At 39.4% G+C, this 26005-nt stretch overlaps 1 protein-coding gene across 1 annotated transcript; it reads left to right on the top strand.

Annotated features, from left to right (window-relative positions):
* Nucleotides 1–26005, top strand: FAM117B (family with sequence similarity 117 member B). The gene is made up of 8 exons (XM_032216437.1): nt 1–901; nt 13722–13870; nt 15511–15603; nt 16379–16492; nt 19823–19966; nt 21081–21306; nt 22618–22738; nt 25288–26005. Exons 1-8 carry the CDS (start codon nt 115–117, stop codon nt 25604–25606), a joined length of 1953 nt encoding a protein of 650 aa, XP_032072328.1. The 5' UTR covers nt 1–114; the 3' UTR covers nt 25607–26005.

Genomic DNA, 26005 nt, shown 5'->3' with positions numbered 1-26005 from the left:
GGTTCAGTGCGGGTGTGGGGGAGGCACCGCGAGGAGCGGGGTTTTTTTTTTTTTTCCCTTCGCTTCCTCGCCGTTACTAACCGAGTAACGGCCGCCAAAGAGACAACCACCACGATGTCTTCCCAGCCGCGCGTGAGGCGCAGCGGCTCCCCGACTCCAGCCGCCTCCGCGGGGGGAGGGGGAGCCGCGGCCGTGGCGGCGGCGGCGGCGACTACTACTACGGCGGCGGCGGCGGCAGGCGGCACCAACAGCCGCCTACAGCCCATGCGGGCCACGGTGCCTTTCCAGCTCAAGCAGCACGGCAGCCCCACGAGGAGCGGCGGAGGCAGCGGAGGCAGCAGCAACATTCCACGAGGGGCGGCGGCGGCGGCAAACGCCCCACTCCAACCGTCGCCGCCGCCGCCTCCTCCTCCTCCTCCTCCCTTGCCGTCCGCGCGCGCCGCCAGCCCCACGCGATCGATGCTGAGTAGCGGCGGCGGCGGCGGCAACAACGCGGGCGCGCGCGGGGCCAGCAGCGGCGGCAGCAACAGCAGCAGCAGCAGCAGCCCGACCGTGGGCACGCAGACGCTCCTCGGGGCGTGCGTCTCCGCCGCGGGGCCCCCTTCCTCGACCCCGTCCTCGGGCTCCGCGCGCGGCGGCAGCCCCACCGGCGTCGTCGGGTCGCGCAACAGCCCCCCTCGCCTGCCGCCGCCGCCGCCGCCGCCCTTGCCCGGTTCGACGCCCTCGCCTTCCTCGTCGCCGGTTTCGCCGCCGGTGCCTGAGGGGAGCGCCTGTGCCGCCATCGCCTCCTCAGCCTCCTCCTCAACGGGAGGGAAAACCCGGCATCGCCAGCGACGGCATTCGCCGGAGCCGAACAGGGCCTCCCCGGAGAGGAAGAGCCCCAGTTCGCCTGTTTGTAAAGGTGGGTATAAACCGTGGGGGGGGGGGGGGGGGTTTTTTTTTGCAGCGGGGCCGAAGGGGGTTATTATTGGGGGGGGGGCTAAGCCTCCCAAGAATGGGGGCGTCTTTTGTAACCCCGGAGTGAGAAGTTGAGCTGACCACGAGGCGCTCAGTGGGGGCCCTTCTCGATTTCCTTCGGGGGGGAATTAAAACCGGAGAGGGGGAAAAAATCTCTTTTATTTCCTCTTGTTTTGGGGGGTTCTCCTGCACAACTGCCTGAAATGCCTTCTTCCCTGCCTTGGTCACCCTGATGGTCCCTGGGAAGAAGGAAGGGTGGGTGTGTGATGCTATGCCACAACCGGCAGAAGTAAAAACGCTGCGAAATGTTACAGTCCACAAAGAGATTTGCCAGTACACGTCCCGACTTGCCTTTGTTTTTAAAGCAGATAATTCATAGCTATTTTTAAAATTCGGGGCCCTGCTTTTTTTATCTGTTTATGCAAACACACACAAGAGGCTTGCAATTAAAACAAAAGCATTCGCTGCTGGCTGGGGAATTCTGGGAGTTGAAGTCCTGGACATCTTCAAGTGGCCAAGGTTGAGAAACACTTTGGGGCTCTGTAAGGTTTTGTCCTCAGTCCAGGAGGAAGGTAAGTTTGTATATAAAACAGGAATAAGATGAGATAAATGCAAATGAAGGTAAATAACTAGCTTCAGGGGAAAAAAATGTGACTACTGTCGTCTACAAAATTTGGCAACGGGAGTATATATAAGTGTTCTTGCTTTCACTGAGTAAAAATGCTTACTGTAAAACAGTATTTCTCAACCTTGGCCACTTGAAGATGTCCGGACTTCAACTCCCAGAATTCCCCAGCCAGCGAATGCTGGCTGGGGAATTCTGGGAGTTGAAGTCCTGGACATCTTCAAGTGGCCAAGGTTGAGAAACACCGCTGTAAAAGATACAGGCAATAATAAAGTCTTGCTAAAATGCATCTCCCACATTTAATTTGATTTGTGCCCTGGAAGCTAGCTGTTTACCTAATACATTAATGCACGTGTAGAAGAGGTGATGGTTTGGTTATAAAATAAGATTAAGATTAATGTCTCGACTTGCCTTTGTTTTTAAAGCAGATATTCATAGCTATTTTTAAAATTCGGGGCCCTGCTTTTTATCTGTTTATGCAAACACACACGAGGCTTGCAATTAAAACAAAACTACCAAGGGTTTCTTTTTATGATGATTATAAACAACAAATCCTAGCCTAGGAATTGATAGTCTTGAGGAATTTGCCTTTATTTAATGGTCTAGGAGAGTGACATTGGTATATGTCTTTTAAGCTTTATTTTGCCTGATCTCTGAGAACACAAAAGGCAGCTATGCAGCAGGAGAAAGGATCAATAGCTACTTTGGGGCTCTGTAAGGTTTTGTCCTCAGTCCAGGAGGAAGGTAAGTTTGTATATAAAACAGGAATAAGATGAGATCAATGCAAATGAAGGTAAATAACTAGCTTCAGGAAAAAAAATGTCATCTACAAAATTTGGCAACAGGAGTATATAAGTGTTCTTGCTTTCATTTCACTGAGTAAAAATGCTTACTGTAAAAGATACAGGCAATAATAAAGTCTTGCTAAAATGCATCTCCCACATTTAATTTGATTTGTGCCCTGGAAGCTAGCTGTTTACCTAATATATTAATGCACGTGTAGAAGAGGTGGTGGTTTGGTTATAAAATAAGATTAAGTGCTTAGCTTGAAATTGGTACAGTTTCAATTACTACAAAATAGTAATGTAGTAGACTACCTCATTATTTTGGGTGACTGATGAGTGCCAGCTTCTGCAAACCAGAAGAGAAGTTTGATTTTACCCTACAGCTCCTCCCCCTGCCACAAATACTATAAATAACCATATGTTTTGTGCCTATATTAAACATACTTTAAAATGGCATGTTAATGTTTTAAGGATAGGTATTAAAGAGGCCTATGCTGTTATCATAGCTCATTTCCACTGAATTTCAAACACACTGGGCAATCTTCTGTTACTTGCTAAAAAGCATGCTTGTCCTTGGTTAATTCAGTGCAATCTTAAATTTATTCAGAAATCAACTGTGCTAAATTCGACAGTACAGAATTGTATCTAAAGTTTTTTTTTACCCTACTCTGCAAGTGACCAAATTGACTTGTTATTGTCAGTTGCTATGGTCTTTGGAAACAGTGTCTGCTTTTCAACCCCTCTTCATTCTTTAAGAGAAAGTGATATCTGAATTTTCCAAGTGAAACAATGTGGCTATTAGAATGCCTTTGCTGGGCAGGAAACAAGAGAAGATTCAGGTTTGAAGAGGCCAAAGTATAGTGTTTTATGGTTGAGAGCATTTGGTGTAAGCAGCCTGGGAGTGAATTCTTAAAACTGATGACAAATGTAATGTTGCTAGACAGCTTTCCCACAGATTATAGATAATCTAAATATAACTTCTTATAAAGTCCTATAATGCTATCAAGAAAACTGTATTTGCATGGCAATAACATATACGTTTGGGTCTCCAATGTGGGAATCCCGTCAGGATACATTATTCTGGTTACTGGAAAAGAGGACATTTTTTACAAATCTACATGGTGGTAATGATGTGCCCAGATACTTCACTTAAGAGCACCAATAGGTTCAGGAAAATAACAAGAAAATAAAAATGAGAAGAGTGTTTTAGGAAAATAAATCTCTAGAATATTTATAGATGAAACAGGACTGTTCAAGAATTGGTAAACATATAATAGAGACAAATGAAGTTAAAGGAAAATTGAAAGGCTTTGGAGCCTTTAAAGAATCAAGATTGCAAAATGTCACAGACATTTGTAAAGAGAATTTTTTCAGGAACTGACTGCACTACCATAGAAAAATGATCTATGAGGGATAATAGATTGTGAGCCCATGTTTATATGAAATACTAACTTGTCATTATAAAATTGCAGGCAAGTAGGTAGGTTAAAGGCCTAACAATATTATATCAACAAATATGGAACATGAATATTTGGCCAAAATATTGGAAAATATAATGTATTTATCCAGACTGAAGAAGACAATACACAAGTTACTGAACTATTTCACCAATAGTGAATTTTTGCTTAAGATCTTACACAAAAGAATAAAGCCATACCTGGAGAGAGGAAAAGTATGAAAGTAGGTTTGAAAAAGAAATACCAGTGAGGCGCAGAAAGAGGTCAGATTGAAAAAATTAATTGTTTAATAGAGCAAGAGAAGAAGTATACCTTTGCTCTCTTGACAGTGATCTTTATTTGTAGGTGATCGCGGCATATGGCATGCATTAAAGCTAACGAGAATGCCAGAGTAACTTTATTATTTGAGAAACTTATACAAATGAACATGATAGGACCATAATAACATAGTTTGGAGAATAATTCAAACTAAGAAAGAGTGAGAGAGAAGAATACATCTCTGTTTAATTTTCAGAGTGGATTATATTATGACAGAATGGCAAGATTGGAAGAAATGACAGTAAACATCAAAATTGAAGGCTGAAATACTTAACAATTGAAATAAATAAAAATTGACACATTTCTATTCCAAGTAAAGATGATTTACAAGACTTTATGCAAGTAAAATGAAAGATAAAAATCTAACATTTTAGTGGACTTATAGTGATGACAAATGTGGCAAAGTATTTTGTTTTCTTGAATTCCGTAAAATATAACAGACACTGGAAGATCAATGTTGGAGGAAGGCAGTAGGAAACTTAGGATCATAAAGGATAAAGAAAGGTGTATGATAAAAATCAGAATCCGTAAAGCAGAAAGATGGAAGATGGAAGATGAGAAAGAATGAGAGAGAAAAAGATAGTAGGTACAGTACCTCTGGAACCAAAAATTATGCGTTGCCTAAGTGTACCATGAATTAGAAAAAGAATCAATCTGTCCTGAACAAATAAAGACAGATTACTTGAGGCAATTATCAGAAAGCTGAAACTCACACTCTTTGGGCCTGTCATCTGTGAAAGGATGACTAGATAATCATTAGGTATGGCAAAACTGAGGATAATAAGAAAAAGAAGAGTGGATAAATGCAATTTAAAAATTCCTTGAATATTCCTGGAAAGTTGAAGGTTTTTTTTCAAAAACGCACATATTTTCACCTGTCATGTGTCTGTAGCTATATTTATAGAATAAAATCCCCCCCAAACTATTGTGTGACCGATTCACATTTTGATATCCTATTTTATTTCTCACATTCAGCCTGGCACATACACATGTGTTTGTGTAAACTATAAAATAATATGATGTAAAAAATCAGTTAAGTATAATCTTTAAAGAATATTTCTGTGGTATAACTTAAGACGATTCTTAGAAAATAACTGTAGCTCACATGCCAAAGAAAGAAAGTTAAAACCCCAAACCCAGCAATACAAACAAATTGGAGTAATAAAATTGAATACATTTGAATGGTTTAAAGAGGCTGAGTCAAGAAGATTGTCTTCTGTTAAGTGTGAGTTTAGATTGTACTGTATTGTAATCTTTACAGCAAGCAATGTAATGTTAAAATTCTGAATGTGCTTACAAACGCAAAAAGATTGAGACTCATCTGTTTCCTTGTCTTGAAAAACAAATACTTGAGTGTTATGGCTGGGTATGAATTTTTGTAAGCTTACTTGCTATCTTGCTGAATGTTTGCCCTTTGTTAAGATAAGAAATTTCTTTAAAGAACTATATTAAATATTCAGGAGCATAATTAATATTTTTTTTTAAAAAATGTTTTATCTCTTGATAAAATTCACTGCCACATTCAGGCTAAAACTTGAAAATGAAAGCTATAATTCTATGAGAGCAGGATTTCTATTTGTACTCTAAATGTGTACAAACATGTAAGGAAAACTAAACAATATATTGAAAGAGATAAGAACCAGCACCAGAAGCAGAAATTTTAAATTACAATAAGGTACATAATAATTTGAAGAAACAAAAAGCAATTAGAGATCAGCTGGAACGTATCTGTAAACCTCCAGACTCTTTGAAGATAATGCAGAATATAAATATAACAGGAAGTTAGTTTTGACTTTTTGTTTTTTGTGCTGCCTTTTGTTCTTTAAGACTTGCTAATAGCATCCCTTGTTTCTTTAAGCTTGAATTTTGTCCAAAATTGTATTGGAAGATGATGAAACAAGATTCAAAGTTCAAGGGTGGTAAAGTTTATATATAGGTTAAAATGCTTACAATATTCACTTAGACGTTGTTGTATTTTGCAGACTGAAGTTCTTAAATATCCTTGTTATATTCATATTCTTTGTCATTCATCTCTGAAATCTTAAATTTTAAAACTCCTAATATTCACTGTCCCCTCAAAGTAATTATTGCAGAGTTAGTCATTGCATATTGAATCAGTATGGGCAAGGGTGGGTTTCTCGCCCCGTTCCAACCGGTTCGGTTGGAACGGGGCCGGCGGCGTCCTCGCGCACGCGTGCGTACTAGCGTCTGTGCGATGCTCCAGCTGCTCCTGGAGGATCATGCAGGCGCTGTATGCGTCCTGCGCATGCGTGGAAGCGCAGAACTCGTCAAAACCGGGTAAGGAGCGCGGGCGGGCGGGTTGGCCCTTCGCCGTTCCCGGAAGTTACTTACTTCCAGGTTCGCCGACCAACCGGTTGAAACCCACCCCTGAGTATGGGAAAGTGATTTTTTTTAAGTGTCCATTTTTTGCTTTAGCGCAGCATGCTACAAAACTGAATGGGAGAAAGGTGCTTGCTATAATTGTGGCATCAAAGCTGTCTTTGCTAGACATCTAGGAGAGTGTCTTCTCAGGAGAATAGATGGTTCATAATGCATCTGCAAGAGTAGTTGGAATTCTGTTTCTTATTGGGCTTTTGGAAATCAGCCAAGATTTAAGCATAAACCAATCTATTCATAATAGAATTTGAAATCTTGCTGATATACAAGATTTTTCTGTGGAAACACATTGTCTGAAAAGGGCACATCTGCCTCAGATTCAAAGCTCATCTGCTGTATTTTCCCCATTATCTCTAATATAACATTTCAGTACAACTTTTCTTTCTTATGTGGTGGTTCAGTGCATAGGAAGTTGGCTTGGGGATAGATTGCGGTGTATGATTGTTAATGGGATGCTGTCTAAACAGAGATCAGTCCCAAGCGGTGTACCTACTGCAAGATTAAGTCCTAGATCTTGTTCTGTTCGGTGTGTTTGTGGATGATATGACAGAAAGATTGCTAGGTAAGATTAGTATTTTTGCTGAAGAGACAAAGGTGTTTAATAGAATTTACATTATTGGGGATATTCGTAAGATGGAAAATTTTGTGGTGTTGCTGGAAAATTTGTCAAAAATGTGCAGTCTGCAGTTTCAATGTTTCTAAATGTCTTGTATTTGGGAGCATGGAAGCTTCTTACGAAATACTTTGTGAATAAAATTACTCTCATCATTTCTGAATTGAGTGCTGTTTGAAAATTCATGATCTGATTAGTGTTTTAATAAACCTAATGATATAGAACTAACAATTGCTTCTGTGAGAGAGAAGGCCTTCTGTATTTTTGAAATGATCTGTGTGGAGTTTGTGTACTAATTAGTGATTCCTATATTCTACAGTCAGTAACGTGACTTGGTTTAATGGTTTCTTGCATTACATTGTTTTCTTATTGTTGAGAAATGGATGTATCCTCCTTGTTTTTCCAATCTTGTCATCAAGGATATACCCAGCCTCCAGGAGCACTCTACAAGCCTCCTAAAGGCTATGCATGCCCTTTTTTTGGTGAAAAACAGGCCCAGTTTTCATGAAAATGGGCCATTTTTTGCTTGTTTTTGTCCCCCCCCCCCCCAGTCCCCAGGAGATCCTTGCAGGCCTTCAAACTCTCACAGAAATGAGGCATGCAGAGGGCTTGGGAGGTCTGCAAGGGGCAAAACCTTTTTTTTAAATTTACCTATTCAAAATTTTGGTGTGTCTTATACTCTGGTGCATCTTATACTCTAAAAAATACAATAGGTATTCTTTGATTTATGCCCTCAATTGGGACAAGAATCTTGATTGCTAAGCAAGGTGGTTGCCATGCCCGATTTTATGACCTTTTTGCCACAGTTAAGCAAATCACTGCAATCACGCGTTTGTTAGGCAAAGGCGGCTTCCAGCATAACTTTTGCTTCTAGGAAGCCAGCTGGGAAAGTCATAATTGGTAATCACATGACCTTGGGATACTGCAACCATACATGCCAGTTGCCAAGCACCCAATACTTGCTCATGTGACTGTGGGGATGCTGCAACAGTTGCGAGTGTGAGGACCAGTGGTGGGATACGACTGGTATATGCCCCGGTACGGTGCTCCGGAGGGTCCGCCCGCTCTCCTTATCTCTATTTGAGCCAACGGGCATTTTCGCATGTGCACGGAGCATACGGCACCTGCGTGACGCTCGCTGAGCAGCTGGAGCATTGCAGGTGGTGGGTATGCATGCATGCGCTGTGCACATGGTTGACGCCTGGCCCCATTGCAGCATACCGGAACCCACCACTGGTGAGGACCAATTGTAAGTCACTTTTTTCCCAGTATTGTTATTACTTTGAATGGTCACTAATTACATAGTTGTAAGTTGAGGGGAAAGAGAAATAGAACATTTTTTTCTTTAAATGCTGAAATGTATTTAATATAGTATACTATTGACTATCAGACTCCCTGGATGGTATACAATGGATTTGTCATCCTTTTAGTCTCCTGAAAGCGTAGCTTGCTATAGATACAAAGATTTGGTAGATTTTTATTAATGACTTTTATTGACAAATAATAATTATACGGATTTTATAATTTGAAAAAAGGAATGTCATTGTATGTATTAGAGTCTGGAAAATAAATGGAGAAAGGATAAACTAATAAGCTGAAATAATTATCAGAAGCTTTTGTTGAATATGGAATAAGATAGTTAGGAGTAATTCAGGTGTCTTGGTAGCATTTTTAGCATTTATTTTTTTAAATTCATATACAATTCATTTGTTGGTGGGTGTGCAAAGTTTTATATTTTGAGCCTTTCAACAAATCATGTGGTTGATAAAATTGGCAGTTAAGAATGCACTTTTACTACCGCTAAACATATGTAAGACAGAGAGTACAACAAAAACATAAGATTTGGATCTTTAGGGGTTCTTACTGTGACATTATGTAGATTGAGGACATGTTGAACTTTTCCATATATGCAAATGCTGTATAAATTCATAAATAGTACTTTTCAGCTACCTTTCTTATTCCTGTTTTACCAATCTACCAGTCTGAGTTAGCTATCCATTCAGTTAGGGGTGCGAGAGAAGCAGCAGCTGTTCACATCAATTTTGGCACTAGATTATATTCAAACTGTTCACTTGCTATTATGCCTACTACGGTGTCAGAACTCATGTGCTGGCATATTGTGTCAATCTGACATGCATTTGGCAACTTGAAGTAAAGAAGCTAGTTGGTTAATTCTTATTGCAACCAATATTGATCAACATTCAAGAGATCCTTCACTTGTGGGGAAAATGTTAGGTGGGGAAATGTAACGATATGATGAATGAAGGAAAGGCTAGCATTTTACCTGATTAGATTTTGTTCAGGTTTATTGTCCAGTAGTTTATCCAGATAAATGAGTCTCTGCAGATTTTACTTGGCTAATCATTGCTGACTACAGAGGGTGGTGCTCATCTCCGATTCAAGGCCATTGAGCCAGTGCTGTTCGAAGACATTTCAATGAACATGTGGAAGCATGATGGCATGGAGCACTGTTACCTTCCCATCAAAGTGGTACCTATGTATGTACCCACATTTGCATGCTTTCGAACTGCTAGGTTGGCAGGAACTGGGGTGAGGATGGGAGCTCATCCCATTGCGTGGCACTTGGGTCTTTAACCTGGGATGCCGTTTTTACAGCTGCTAGGCCTAATGTTATAACCACTGCTCCTCCAGTTTATCCTCTGCCCTGTTATTTTTGAATCGGAAAGCATGTGGCCAAGATGCTATGCAAAGAAACCCGTTTCTGTGGTATAAGAGTAGAAGCATTGACACTACTATGAGGAGAGACATATGCCGTTCAGTTCTTCTACCATGAGTTTATATTTTTCTTGATATGTTATTTTATAAATTATAATCAGAACAGAGAAATGTTTTGTCTTAATGGTTATTATAAACATTAATGAAGCATATGATTAATAAAACATGCTGCATGTGGACTATTTTAAAACTATTCTGAAATGGACTCTGTGCTTATAGTTTTATGATAGCAAAGCTATAGACTGCTCCATTTTATAATAATGGCATTCTCTACAGTGGCAGCCTTCTTATGGAGATTACTAACACACTTCTATTTTACCGGCTTTTATTAGCACAAACAAATCAATTATTTCTGAGCTGTTATTTTTAAAAGTGCAAATATCGTGTGCATTTTATTGTCAAAAGTAATCTCTGATAAACTTTTCATAGATTTCAGAGAAACATTGGACTAGAAGCATGTTCTCCTCTGTTCATTTTTTTCAGAGATACAACTCAGATAGTTTTGTTTCCATAACAGGATTTTCAGGATTACCAATCCTCCCTATTCTTAAATGCAGTCAATGTTGCAGATCTTTATTTATTCGTTTATTCATTCATTTATTCAGATTTATATAGCCACTTTCTCATCTCATCTATATAACTTTGAGCAGCTTACAAACTATTAAAACAAATATAAAAACAACTAAAAACAAGGTAAAGCAATATAAAATCATATAGAAACCATCATAAATGCACAAAACTCACAGCCAACAATCCCATTCATCAAAACAGTCAATATAGCCAACTGCACTGGCTGCATCACACTCATTTGTCAACATGCCCATTGGCAAAACCATCTCTTTAGGTTCTTGTGAAAAGCCAGGTTGTATGTAATCCAAGTTTAGTTTTCCCAGGCAGGGAAATCCAGGAAATAACTAGCTGAAAAGTAATTTTATTTATTTTAGTGAGCTTGCTTGTATTATATTAGTTAACCAAAACTAAAACTATAAAAATGCACTTGTTTTTCCTAGATGAATTTATTTGAGATTCTACAGTAAACAGATAAGACATGCACTTTTAATTGATTTCCACTGCATTTTTAATATTTGAGTATAATTTAAAGACTATATTGAGTTGTGATGAAACATACATTAAGCAAACCATGTTATTTGCTGATATTGCTTAGGTTTTAAGTTCGTACAGGATGTCAATGAATTTTTACCATATTTTTTTTTCTGTAGTGTGGTGAGTCAATTAAAAATATTAAAGAATATTGTGTAGGGAGCTAATATGGATCCTGATTTCAATGTCTTTGTAACTATATAATCTATCTATTCATCTGTATGGTACATGAATATTGTGTTTGTTAAAGAGGATTTCATAATCATATTTCTCTTTTGAGGGGGGAATTTCAAATAGGAAACACTGAATAGTTTTGTAACGATTGGGCATAATGTAATTTGGCCCAATAAAATTAAGACATTGCTCAAATACCCCCACTGTTCTCATCAGCCCAGCTGTTGTAACTGCTATCTTGAAGCAAGTACATCTCTTGTTATGTAGGTCACATCATGTGAAGCTAGCAGCTGGGCAGTTTTGGGGGAGGGTATGAATAGCAGGACTAAGATGAAATGATAATGAAAATACTGCATGGGGACAGATTGTATTTTATGAAATATTACATGAAAGAAAATGGATTCAGAAAAAAGTTGAAAAATACTTCATTGGTAGAATTAAATAAGTGTAGAGCTACCATATTTAGGCAGTAACAATCCAGACACACACCTAAATTAAAAGAGCAAAGAAATTATTGCCATCTATATTTGGAGTTTAGCATTTCATATCTGGTAGCCCTAATTAAATAGGGCTTGATACACTAAGCAAATGCCAAAATATATGTGAAGTTTTAAGACTGCAAATACACTATATTGCTAAAAGTATTCGCTCACCCATCCACATAATCAGAAACAGTTGTGAGCAAATACTTTTGGCAATATAGTATATTTACAGTCTTAAAACTTCACATATATTTTGGCATTTGCTTAATTAATCTTTATATCTGTAATTAAGAATCAATCAAGATGGACAGCTACTGGCACATAAAGGTAAAATATTTTTGGATACTATGTAATAAATTACAAACAATTTTTAAGATTATACAATAATGAGAAATTATCAGTTTAGTTACAGTTGTTTGAAGTATTATGTGACAAGCTTTGTGCCCTTAATATGAAACCACATAATAGATTTATGCTATGCTTTTATGTTTCTAAATTGACCTTCTATATATACCTTCCCTTTAATGAATCTAAACATCTGTTGAATCCAAATGAAATTTTACACGTGTGTGTTTTCTATATGTGCAAAATAGCAGATGGAATTTAATACATACACAAAAGCATATAACAGTTGAAAGTCTCAAAACCATATGTCTGTTAAAGAAAGGGTTTATTTTACAAACCCAATATGAATTTCAGTTTCAGAAGAAACTGGAGCAAATGGGGAAATGTAAATTGTCTTGTTCTGTATGTCTAAATCAGGTCTCTGTATATCAGGTTTTTTTCAGTATTGTGGATTTTTAATATATACGTTCAGAAACAGTGGTTTTGATTGAATTGCTATAATTAATACTTTAACAAGAACTGATTCAAAACTAATACTTGTTTTAAAATTGTATTAATAAATTTTCCTATGTATACTGTGTAAGCAATTGAGTGTTAGCAAATACAATCATCATTTAATGGTTCAAGTTAGATATCTGAGTGTGGTACTGGCTGGATTGATTTTTCAAGTGAATTAGATCTCTGTTCTAAATTGTAAAAAGAGAGAAAGAGATGTACAACAAACTTAACTTTAAAATACGGTTCCTGGTGAGTGTATCACTTATGTACTAAGTGTGAAATACCAAAAGTGGTATCTACAAGAGACACTTTTCAGAAATGAGAGGATTTGAAGGATAAGCAGGATGATAGTCAAGCTATAACTTCTCAATAGGTGGTACTTCCTAATTTACAAGTAATGAAGGAGTTAAATTGTCATCTATAGAAATATGCTCATCTGACATCTGTCAAATATCAAGTATACCATAAAGGGGAGTGACACTAATTGACACTAACTAGAATAATTTTAAATTGTATTGTTGTAAAAGTGTTTACCCCTCTGATCTCCTAGTAATTTATATCCGTATAAAATAAATGCTTACTAAATTTTGCCTGCATTGTAATAATATATGAATATTCATTTGACTTGGGGTTCAAAAATGCATGGAAGTACATATGTTAAATAAAAATAAGAATAAAGTCAACAAGGGACAATTCCAGGTTTGAGTAATTCTTAGGGAAAATGCCTTTGGAACCTTAGAAAACTTACCTAATAGACTATGGCCATTAGGCAGTGAATTAATTTCTCATAATGCCTCTTGGAGACTTATGTCAGGATTAATGTAGAAAATTGAAAAGGCAGCTTTATTTACTTAACTATGTTTGGAGTACTGAACTAGGGGAAAATAAAGGATTTGTAAGCATTAGCAGTGAGCTCTGCTAGGGTGCTTTGGCCTTGGCAGCTGCCCAAGGTCATTGCATGCTAGATTAACGGTAGTTTTGGATCCAGATCCCTATCGCCCATATTAGGAAGACACTCTGCATTTTATACATCCGGGTATAGCCTACATTTTAGTAATCTGTATGTTGTTTAAACATAGGATACCTGAAAAATTGTAAGGAAAATAAAAACCATGCTAATATACTGTAAAGGCATTATTTAACAAAGTAACATAAAATATCATGAATTTAATGAAACCTGTCTGTAATGTGTGTTATTTTTGCTGATGGAATCATATGTATGTCTCCAAATAGATAAACCACGGCCACCATCATCAAGCCCTTCCAGTATTTCCCGCCGTACCCCTTCACTAGACATACTTGCTGCTCCATATCTTGCTGGGCAATGGCCTCGTGATAATCATGGGCAAGTCACACCTTGTATGAGGGATAAAGCCACACAGGTAAAACAGCTTCCGTATATTAATGCAAAAGAAAGAAAAGACTATTGCAATTGTTCCTTGAAGCCGTATAGATAAAGCTTTATTAAATAAATACTTCTTTGATTTTATCATGCAGATTATAAAATATACATTCTGTTGTAATTAAAAAAGAAAAGGAAGATATATGAAAAGGAAATGCAGTTATGAATATGCAAAATCTAAATGCCAGTATTAAAATTATATATTATTTGAAAGATGAAAACTATAAAACTCTTCTAATTAAAATAGAGTGATAAGCAAAATAGGCAATATATGTGTATTAATATAATAGATGATTTTCATAAATTAAATTAGTCTGTGTGCATGAAGAGGAACATGAATTTAGTAATGAATAATTGGTTTTATATTTATTAAAATTACATATTATATTTATTTCTTGACTTCCTTTACTGTTCCTGTTACCGAAATGGCATACTAAATTGTGGGAGAAATTTGCTGATTACCTTTGTATAATTTTTGAGAATGAGAGGTATCTCTTGATAATAGCAATAGAAAATAGAATGTGGAGCCAGAGAATATAGATCAATCCGTGTGACACCAATGCTGAAGAAGATTCTAGAGTAGATAATAAAGATCAGTTTGTACATGTCTTGAAAAAAAATGATTGTTAGAAGTAAGATGCATTTGTCAAAAACAGGTTCTTATTAAATTAATGTTATTTTGTTTATTTTTTTTTAAATTGGTTACTTATTTAGTAAGGCTACGTGAAATACATCTTCAACAAAACATTTGATGAAATACTCCATAATACTCTGATGACTAAATTAATTAAGTACGGGTGATGCAGTGGTGGGTTTCAAAATTTTTTGGAACCTACTGTGGGTGTGGCCCCCTTTGTGGGAGTGGCTTGCCAGCCATGTGTTCTCTCTCTCTCTCTCCTTCCTTTTGTCTCTCTGTCGCTTTTTTCTTTTTTTCTTTCATCTCTCTTTTTCTTTCTTTTTTATTTATTTATTTCTTCCTTTCTCTCTCTCTCTGTGTCAGTCTGTCTGTCTGTCTGTCTCTGTGTGTGTGTGTGTGTGTGGCAGTGGTGGGTTTCAAAATTTTTTGGAGCCTCTTCTGTAGGTGTGGCCTGCTTTCCGGGTCCACTGGTGGAACCTCTTCTAACCGGTTCGCTAGATTTGATGAACTGGTTCTACCGAATAGGTGCAAACTGGTAGGAACCCACCTCTGGGGTGATGTGATTATCAGATGAATAGTTGTCCTACAAATATGGATATGTACTATAAAAATAGATATTTTTTTTCAGATTTTTATGCCTTTTTGTTTGTATCTATGCATGTTTTCAAGTCAGCATTGACTCCTAGTGATTGCATGGACTAGTGCCTGCAGTTTGCTTGGCCACATTTTTGAAAGTGACTTGCCTTTGCCTTCTGCCTAGCGTTGGGAGTGAGTGATCGGTCCAAGGTCACTTAGCTGGATTCATGCCTGAGACAGGACTAGAACCCGTGGTGTCCTATTTTTTTTTAGCTGGATACCTTAACCACTATGCCAAACTGGCTTTGTCGATAACTTTAGAAAATTTATTTTAATATTGCTAATATTAAAATAGCCTAATTAATAATCAGTAGCCTAAATCTACCACCTTTGTCTTTTTTCTTAAGACTGAGAGTGCTTGGGCTGAAGAATACTTGGAAAAGAAAAAGGGATCTCATAAGCGCTCAGCATCTTGGGGCAGTACTGACCAACTCAAAGAGGTGAAGAAATATGCTGTTTTTGTACTATTTTGATAATAGTATAATAATTATACATGCCCACCAATTCACAGTTTAGAACAACAAGAAATATATTCTTTCTGCATTATAAAAATTGAACTTCCATTGAAAAGGAATTGCTTCAATAGGGTGCATCCTATTCATAAAACTGAAGGCCATGAATACTTTTCTCTGCAGCCTTCCAGCTGATAAGGAATGATGAACAAAGGGGTAATCAGGAAAAATCATTCCCCCAAATTATCAATAGTATCAGAGCTTCAGTAGAAGGCTGCTGCTACTGGAATATGCTTTGGATCCAAGTCAGTAAGAAATTCCACAAAACTGTTCACCATCTCGGTCTAGAAGGACCATGTTCACAGTTTGGGGATGCTTTTGAATCCCTTGCTTCCTCTGGTTTCTCAGACTGAGGCTGATATGCTTGTATTGGTGTTCTCCAGGGATCATTAATATCCTCTTTGAGGAGTTGTCTTTGTCTCTTATCCAGAAATGCTAGAGGCGCAGTGGTTGCTCAGCATGTGAGGAATAGCTTTTGTTGACTTTTTAAAATACTTTTAAAACACAAAATTAAAAACTCCAGAAAGTTGTTTATTTAATTTTTAAATTATTTTCTGCTTTGTTGGTAACAAGTGAGAATGTTGTTATATATAAGCTTCGGATATAATAATGTTACCAGGAGCCCTTATGGTGAAGTTTGATTCAAAAATTCAACTTTTTTGTTGTAGAGTTAAAAAGAAATGCAAAACATTTGTCCTTTCAGATTGCCAAGTTACGCCAGCAACTGCAAAGAAGCAAACACAGCAGCAGACACCATCGTGATAAAGAAAGACAGTCTCCATTCCATGGTAATCATGCAGCTATTAACCAGTGCCAGGTAAGATGAACGCTAAATGTAAGATTTGTAAAAGTTGCTGCCAAGGAAAAGTTCAATATGTTTCAGGCACTGACTTGCCAAAAAGAATGTCTGAAAGCTGCTAGCACTAGAGGAGGAAGAGACCATACTACCATGTTTTACCGAAAATATGACATATCCTGAAAATAAGGCCACATTTTTCGGGTGGGCAAAAATATAACAACCCCCCCCCCCAAAAAAAAGCCCCCTGGACAACGCCCCCCTCCGGCCATGCACCTATGCACTATTTTCAGGGAACACAATAGTGAATATTTTTTCCACTTCAGTTGATTTGAATAACCTGAAAATAGTTACACAGCTCCTCTAAAATATTTTACTTTAGATACTTGAGAGTGGTTCTGGGTACACTAGAGAGATGCTCTTGCTGCCATTTAACCAAGATATTTGATGAATTACGTTTATGATTTGGGAATAAAAAGTGCTATTTTACAGTGGTGCCATTTGTACCTACCAGGTGTACCACAGTGAGTAGCATTGGAGGAAGTACTGTAAGGTACCATCTTGTCTTAGGGCAAGTTAAATTTAATATCTTTTCTAAGATCTTCTGGGCTCTTTACCAAATCTGATTATATTCTTGGATTGTTTTTTCTTTTATTATTGATAGTTGATTCTAAAAGGCAGAAGCTGTTTATCACGTTGATTATATGACTTTTATCACCAGAGTTTGCAAATACTTTGGATTTCAGCTATAAGGGTAGTGTCATAAACATAGGGCTTATTGATGGTTTTTTCTTCACTTTTAAAACCACATTCATCTTTTGATCCAGTTTCCATTAATGTATATCCAGCATATAGTTTGATTTAAGAAGAAGAGACTATACAACTTTGACTCCCTCTTTGGCCAACCCAGCCTGTTTCCCCATGTTCTGTCTATGATATACTGTAGTTTCCTGTTTTGTTTACAGGCAGTCTTGGAAATAATGTTTTAGATTTTGGCAGTGGTTTGCTCTCCAGGTTTATTTCAATTTAGCTTCTGAACATTTCATTACCAGACCAGGTAACATCATCAGCAGGGTTTTCTTGTCCTGTTCTCCTTAGTTTATAAATGTCTTGTGTGCCAGTTTGGTCAGTTGATTGTGTGATTGGTTGTTCGTTTGGAGATATATTTAAATTCTGAGCAGCTGATTGGTTTTCTTGTGACTTGTCATTCAAATGGTCTGGTATTTTTCAATTTACAATCATAGTTAGGATCAAAACTGCCATTAAGCAGTGTTGTTAAGTGAATCATGTCTAATTTTATGATCTTTTTTCCCTATGGTCATTAAGTCACCGCAATTGTTAAAAACTATCATATGGTTATTAAGCAAATCCAGCTTCCCCCATAGATTTTGCTTATCTTTGGTCCTCTGATTATTTTTGATTGCAAATAATGCTTATGTTACTCCAGGATGCTGCAATCATTATAACTGCATGCTAGTAGCCAAGTGCCCAAATTTTGGTCACATGATACTGTGATTACTTTAAGTGCAAGGACTGGTTACAAGTCACTTTTTAAGCACCCTCATATCTTTTGAATGAATGTTAAACCAATAATCGTAAGTTGAGGACTACCTACGTAGATTTTTCACATAAGGTAATGAGATATTCTGGGATAGTATTTTTTCTAAGGGCCTTCCATAGCTTAACGTGACCAACACATTCAAAGATATTTCTATAATCAATGAAGCACATAATGGCATCTTTTTATATTCTTTGGCTTCTCAATTATCTAGTATGTTTCAGCAATAATGTCTCTTGTTCCTTGGCCTTTTCGAAAGCCTGCTTGAACAACAGGCATCTCCTTTTCCATGTGGGACTCAAATCTGTATTGGATGATTATTTTGCTAGTGTGTGAAATTAAGGATATTATACAAAATAGTTTACAGACAGTTAAGTCTCCTTTTTAGTAGATCGACTTCTTCCAGTTTGTTGGTTATCATGATGTCCTCCAGATTTGCTGGCATAGCTTGTTACAATTTTCATTGATTCTTCTTCAGTTGCTTGTCATATTTCTGTGAGTATTCCATCAGTTCCTCTAGCCCTCTGACTTGGTAAGGATTGTGGTGCTGATGTAGCTTCATGTGCTAATACTAGACATTTTTGTAAGTAGGGAATATCTTCTAAAGTATCTGGGATGTTGACATATATTGTACATAATTTCTGTATATTCCCTCCATCTTTTTTTAAAAAATTCTTTGAATCTGTTACTAGCTGTCCATTGTCATTGGAACCTCCTGAATTTAGAGATCTTTTTCCATGTCTGTTTCCATTTTCAAAGTCCCTACAGTCGTAATTGTAATGCTGCTTCTTGTCTCTTCTAACACTACACTGAAACTTTGTTAATTTTTTTTCCTGAGATTTTTGTTTTTCTTGGCTTTGACTTCTCATTGTGGCAACCAATTTCAAGAGAGCACCAGGGACCTCACTGAATTTTATAGTTTGGGGAAAAAATAATAGTTGAATGCTATCCTTGCTATCACGTCTTGTATACGTGTATTAACAAAGTAAAAGAAGTAGAACATTCTGTTTTAAGTCTTGACAACTGGTTGCTTGGTTATTGATGCTTCTTTTGAGCCTCCAGAAGATTCTTACACCTTTGACTGAAATATATAAATTTGAATTTAAATTCCAAAGCAAAACCCTGTACTCAAGGCTAAATTGCACATTAATTCTTCATAGTGATAACTTCATTATGATATTGTGTATCTTGCATCTCCATAACAAAAGAAATGAAACTGTAGATGCTGTGAAAATGGTGGTGGAGAAGCAGAGCATTTTCATCATGCATTTTCATTTCATGAAACTGAAACTACATTGAAATTAAACTAAACTAAAATTATGAACTAAATTGTCTGTTATATTTGCGATTTATCTGTTCCAAAACTTTTTGAAGTATTAACTTGAGAGGTATTTTCACTTCCTCTTCACATTTCTAATTCTGATTCTTAAAAAGAAAAAACACCTTAAAACATCCAGAAAAACAACTGAGTGCCAGATTTTAAAAATTAACATTTTCATTGTCTGGGGTCTTCCTGTTAGGCATCTCTATCAGAATAGTAGCTTGAATACTATAGATCAATTGAATGAAGTATGGATACTTTTATGTATCCATACTTCTGTGCAGGATTCAAGGAACAAAGATTATAAATACAAAAATGTGAAATAATAAAATAGTACATACCATCTAAAATTCTCCAAATAAACCAGATAAACCATTTTGTCATTATAATAAAATCTTATAGATAATTTGATTTTCTGTTCTAAATTATATGAAATAACCCTGATTTTCTTTGACCTCTGTTGGGTTTTCAGGCTCCAGTCCCAAAGAGCATGCTGGTTCCTGTGATACCAATAGCTAAGTCAAGTGGATCCCGTTTCCGTAATAGCATAGAAGGGCTGAATCAGGAGATTGAAATAATCATAAAAGAGACTGGAGAGAAAGAGGAACAACTTATTGTGAGTATATTTGTACTCAAATAGGCCTTCAGATAAGGAAAACTGAGTCCATCATGCCTAAACATAAGCACACCTCTGTATACATGAGTATACGGAGTATGAAAGATAAGCTGCTATCTTGGAACTGTTACATCGAGATCTGTCTGGGGACAATATAATATTTAGAATTGTGACATTCAGCCTCTATAAACAAAGCCAGAAGTGAACATCATGCCTGCATACCAGTTTCTTATCACTACCCCTACTTCATGTTGGCTTTACCCTTTAGTCTAGATTTCTCTGAAATCATAGTTTTTCTCTAAACTTGGGAACTGTATTAATGTCAGTAGTAACATAATCTTAAACCAGAATTAGGTCTTTATTTCTAGTTAACACACTTGCATTGAGCCTTGTTTTCTTTGTGCATGAATTGGAGCTCCAAAGCTCTGAAGGGCTTCTTTATGAGACCCACAATCCTCCTTACATTTAATTTGGTTTCCTTTTTTTTCCCCTTGGGAACCTGAAGAATAAGTGATTCTCCTGTAGCTCCGGTGGGAGGGACTACAACCGGGTTTGTGACAGCTTGATTGGTCCAGAGACCGAGGGATTTTTCTTTATCATCTCCTCCTTTCCCTCCTGGCTCCCAGTTTCCCTCAGTCTCTTGGTCCAATCAGTTGGCTCCAAACAAGGTTTGAGTAATTAATTTGTTTTATAGAATACTTGGATACTTGCAATTAAACTGAATTCTGGAAATAATTTGGCTAATTGGATATTCAAAAGTAATCAAAGGCATATGAGCATTGCGAAGCCCTGACTGGAAGGAGGCTTGAGCTCCTGGATGTCTGAGGTGCGCTTTAGCGGCTCCGCAGCCTCCGGAAGGGGGGGGTCGTTCCCTTCGCGCTCAGCGGAGACCGCCTGGAGCGAGGTGCATATTTCTGAACAACACCTGCGTCCGACCGTGTCCGACAGTGATCTCGGCACCGCGCCTTCGCTCACGAGGCTTCCCTTGCGCATACGGCTAGCCCAGCAGACAAAGCAATAAAATTGTCTTCATTTTTCATTTTATTAAAGTCACAGGACAAGATTAATAGTGTGTGATGCGTAAGATGTATGTAATATGTTTTTTGTTCAACAGCCACAAGATATTCCCGATGGGCATCGAGCGCCACCTCCTTTAGTGCAGCGTAGCAGCAGTACTCGCAGCATTGACACACAGACTCCGGGAGGAGCAGAGAAAGGCAGTAACAACAGCAGCCGATCTCAGTCTATTTCCCCAGGCTCCTTCCTTGCTATCTCCAACGAGGGCAGCGAGGAGAGCCCTTGCTCTGCAGATGACCTGCTTCTGGATCCCAGAGATAAAGGTATTTCCTGAAAAGTATTATTCCAATGCTTTTCCTTAGAGGGGAACCTCTAGGACTAACCCTTCAGTTGAGGAACTTTGTTCGTTTCCTAGGTGTTTGAGTTACAGGCCAAAATTCACAGAGTCTTTTGTCAGTTCAGGCAAGGTATTTATCACCTGCCAAAGGGAAGCTCAACTTTGAGTCATGTCATAAATCACTTTTTAAAATGTTTGCCGTTTCCCTGTGCTGCGTTGAGAGTTTTAAGCAGTGGGCTAATAAAAAATTTTTTTTTCCATTTTTTTCCATTATTACAAGTGGGAAAAATTGTATTATTTTAGTTGGGAGGTTTTTTGGGTAATTATTCTTCTGTTGACCATCAGTTTGTTTATATATACATTTTCTTTGTACTTAATGGAGGTATGTAAATATTTAAAAATAATTCGTATAGGTGTTGGTTGTTTTGATTTGTTTTTTACTTAACATGCATATAGAGGGGGGCATATAAAATTGTAATGTAATCACATTTTTGGGTACCTGAGAGACCGCCTCCTGCCGATTACCTCCTCAGACTGATAAGATCTCACAGGTTAGGTCTCCTCCTGATTCCATCTGCCAGCCAATGTCGGCTGGCAACTCCCCGGGGGAGAGCCTTCTCTGTTGCAGCTCCAGCCCTCTGGAATGACCTCCCTGTGGAGATCCGGACCCTTACTACCCTCCTGGCCTTCCGCAAAGCCACCAAGTCCTGGCTGCTCCAGCAGGCCGGGGGGCTTGTGAAATACCCAGCCCCAGGGAAATTGTGAATGTTGCGCCTTTTTTAAAAATGTTGTCTTGTCTATTTATCCCCTTTCCCTTGTCTGTTGTGAGCCGCCCGGAGTCCTCCGGGAGTGGGCGGCATACAAGACAAATAAAATGAAATGAAATGAAAATGAAAATTTTAAAGCAAATGAGTCAGTATCTGCCTTTCGGATAGCTAGGCCTTTGTTTAGCTGTAGGATTAAATGCTGCCGTAGGTAATAGTTCAGCTGTTACATGTTGATAAGCAAAATGATGACATAGGTCAACCAGTAGGTTCTGTGCTTTTCAGCAGTCCCAACTTGACTAATGACCAAGAATTATTTAGTGATCATCCAAAACATCTGGAGAGTACCAGGTCGCTTATCTTTATAGCAAAAACCATGCAGACAGTAAGAAACTGTTTTATGCCAGGTGGTCAGGTTTTTGTTTGCCTTTTAACATTATTGATAAAGGAGTATGAGAAATGCAAAAAAAATATTCTCATGCATGTTACGATACATGTATATGTATATGTAACTGGCCCTTTGCTCATTGCAGAGAATGGAAACAATTCGCCTCTTCCCAAATATGCTACATCACCAAAACCCAACAATAGCTACATGTTCAAACGTGAACCTCCTGAAGGCTGTGAGAAAGTCAAAGTGTTTGAGGAAAGCTTGTAAGTTGCTATATTACTTCTTAATTTTTTGAATCATAATTTCTCACTAGATTCCTGGTTTCTAAACTTTGATGGTGTAGCTTTATGCTTAATGTTTCTTACTTTTTGGGGTAAAGGCAAACATATCTATACATTTAGCTTTGTGTTTGTTGTGGGGGTGGGGAAGGTTATAATTATTTAAAGCAGTTTCTAGACCCCTTTTGAGAAATCAGGGATCATTCCCCCTTGCTATTCATATGCATTTTGGTTTCTTTAGGGTTAGAGAGGAAAAAGATAAAAGTAGTCCTCAATTTAATGACAATTCATTCAGCAACCGTTCAAAGTTACACCAGTGTTGAATGAAGGAACTTACAACTGGTCCTTGAAGTACAGCCATTGTAGCGTTCCCATGGTTGTGTGATCAAAATTTGATCAACCTTCCCATGTTTATGATTGCAGTGGTGCTTCAACTCAATCATCTCCTGTCTCCCTCCCATCTATGCCTTTTTGACTCCTACATTCTTCAGCCTCGATCAGCCTAGTTAACCTTCGCCATCTTGCTCCTGCTGCTGACCAATCATACGTGGCCTGGCCCTTCACAAGGTAGCTATTGGACTGCACAAGGCTTTCTTCCCAAGGTTGGGCATGGCAGTTTCCACATGAGACCTGACATAGCCAGCACCTGCCTTGTAAAGAGCCAGAGCGGCCATGTATTGTCAGCAGCAGGAGTAAGAAGATTGCAGTGGTCAGCTGGGGTGGTGGCGGGCAGGGGCTTCGAAAGGCAAAGGTAACTGGACTTGGGCACCGGTGCTGTTGGGGCTTCTCAGAATGCTGCAGCTTTGTGCCACACTATTGGGGCTTCCTGAGATGCTGCGACTTTGCACTGCACAAGTGCACCACTTAGCAGCAGAAATTCTGGTCCCAAATATGGTAGTAAATGGAGGACTACGTGTAGTATAATAGGTGTGCCAACATGTTTTGACTGCTTAACAAATAATCAGACTCTGTGAAAAAATTACTACCATATGCGGAAGCATTTCTCCCCCCCCCTATTTTGTGAACAACTCTCATTTGGGACAAAAGAGAAAAGTATTTCATGCTACCTAGTTTCTCCGAAAATAAGACAGGGTCTTATTTTCTTTTGATCCCCCAAAATATTGATTGGGCTTTATTATAGGGAGGCTTATTGTTTGGGGGTTGCTGGGTAGCTGCTCTCTTGCGAGCGGGCGCCCGAAGAGCCAGGCACACCCTCAGAGGCAAACGGCTGTGTTGCGCGGTCACAGCAGTGCAATACACTAGCCATGAGGTGACCACGCTCACGAGCAGCCACCTGGCAACCCCCCTTTTCAGCCGGGCAGAGCACCACTCACCGATCCAGTGATATCCCAAAAGCGCTAAGCCGTGTGGTGCTCTGCCCTCCCCCCAGTTCCCACAGCTTGGCACATTCGGGATACCCTTAGGTCAGTGCATGGCGCTCTGCCCGGCTGGAAAGGGAGGTTGCGGGAGTGCCTGTTCCGTCCCCAGCTGTTGTGCCTCCCAACCTCACCATGTCCTGGCCCAGCTCTCCCTGCAGGGCCAGGGTGCTGCCGCTCCAAGCATAACCTATTCTCCGGCTTCCAAATTCCGGAGATCCGCGGCAGTGGTCGCTCTGGGAGTACGCTCTATGGTTGTGGGCTGGCTGCCTGCAGAGCGTACTCCCAGACATACAACCGTAGAGCGTATTCCCAGAGGGGCAACTTCCGGAAGACTTGACATCCTACTTCTGTGCTTTGGAAGCCGCAGAAAAAGCCATGCAGTGGTGGCGGGTGGTAGCGGAGATGCCCTGGCTCTGCAGTGAGAGTTAGGCAAAGGCATCGTGAGCCTGGGAGTCATGCAAGTGGGGAGCGAAAAAGCCGCTTGCGCAATCCCCTCTCCTGCCATGCAGAGCCCCATTCACTAACCTAGGGGCATTCCGAAGGGACCAAGCCGCGGGAGCCGGAGGGTGGCGAACAGGCCCTCATGCGGCTTGGCGATACCCCTAGATCAGTGAATGGTGCTGTGCCCGGCTGGAAAGGGGTTGCCGGGTGGCTGCTCATGAGCGTGGTCACCTCATGGCTGCTGTGTTGCACTGCTGCGACAGTGCAACACAGCCGTTCGCCCCTGAGGCTGTGCCCGGGTCTCCAGGAGCCCGCTTGCAAGAGAGCAACTGCCCAGCAACCCCCTCTCCAGCTGGGCACAGCACTGCTCACCGACCTAGCGGTATCCCGAAGGCACCAAGCAACACGACCCTTTGCCCAGCCCCACTCCATTTCTGCGGCTTGGCGCCTTCAGGATTCCGCTAGGTGGATTAGTGGCGCTCTGCCTGGCTGTAGGGGGGGGGGGTTGTCCAGGGGGCTTATTTTGGGGGAGGGCTTACATTTGTGCATGGCCTTATTATTAGGACATGTCATATTTTCGGGGGAACACGGTATGTAATACAACATACCATAAACGTTTAGTAATTCCTTGAAGCCGTTAACTTTGTTAATTAACTAAATTAATTTTTAACTTCCAAATGTTAATTCTCTGTGGTGGTGTTTTTCTGTTTATAGGCCAAAACCTTTGCATGAAATTCCAGCCTTTTATTGCCCTGACAAGAATAAAGTTAACTTTATTCCTAAAAGTGGCTCTGCCTTCTGCCTCGTCAGCATTCTCAAGCCCCTTCTTCCCACGCAAGATCTTACTCTCAAAGGTGCTACTCATAATCTGACCGTCACGACTGGGATGACGCCCGCGCTGCTGCAACCTCTCTCCATGGCCTCCCTTTCAGCAAACACAGACCAAGAGCGCCTCTCTCGTGGAACCAGCAAAGTAATATCACAGATGTCTGTGCTCCAGCAGTCAGGACATAGTGAAGAAACTGAAGGATAAGCTCGGCGTGGCTAGTGGGGAAGGAAGGGGGGTTATGGAAACAACTGTGATTCAACTTTCTAGATGACATCTCTTTGTATCACAACAGCTGACAGTTCCATAAACAGGTCATAGTTACCTTACACACCATGCCATGAATGTCAGCCTCCTGTGAGATCTTGGAAAGAAGGAGCAGCAGAGAGCCAAACGCATTTGTCTTGGGATGGTTCAAGTGCAGACTCTGAGCCATGCTGCTTTGGTACCATAAAGAAGGGAGATCTCCACAATTCCTCACAACTGGAGGGACCAATTTTTTTTTTCTGATACTTTTGTGTTTCAGTGTAAACCTCGAGTTTGAACAATGAAAAAGACATCCCAACTTTTCTTAGCAGGATATCTGCTTTCAGGAGAAAAAAAAAA

The sequence above is a fragment of the Thamnophis elegans genome, chromosome 1, assembly GCF_009769535.1.
Source record: "Thamnophis elegans isolate rThaEle1 chromosome 1, rThaEle1.pri, whole genome shotgun sequence".
Taxonomy (NCBI): domain Eukaryota; kingdom Metazoa; phylum Chordata; class Lepidosauria; order Squamata; family Colubridae; genus Thamnophis; species Thamnophis elegans.
This window is presented reverse-complemented; position numbering and strand designations above follow the sequence as displayed.

Coding starts and splice junctions, on each gene's coding strand:
- FAM117B (XM_032216437.1), top strand. CDS start 115: ATGTCTTCCCAGCCGCGCGTGAGGCGCAGCGGCTCCCCGACTCCAGCC. Junction 13,871..15,510: donor TGAGGGATAAAGCCACACAG/GTAAAACAGCTT, acceptor TTTTTTCTTAAG/ACTGAGAGTGCTTGGGCTGA. Junction 16,493..19,822: donor CAGCTATTAACCAGTGCCAG/GTAAGATGAACG, acceptor TTGGGTTTTCAG/GCTCCAGTCCCAAAGAGCAT.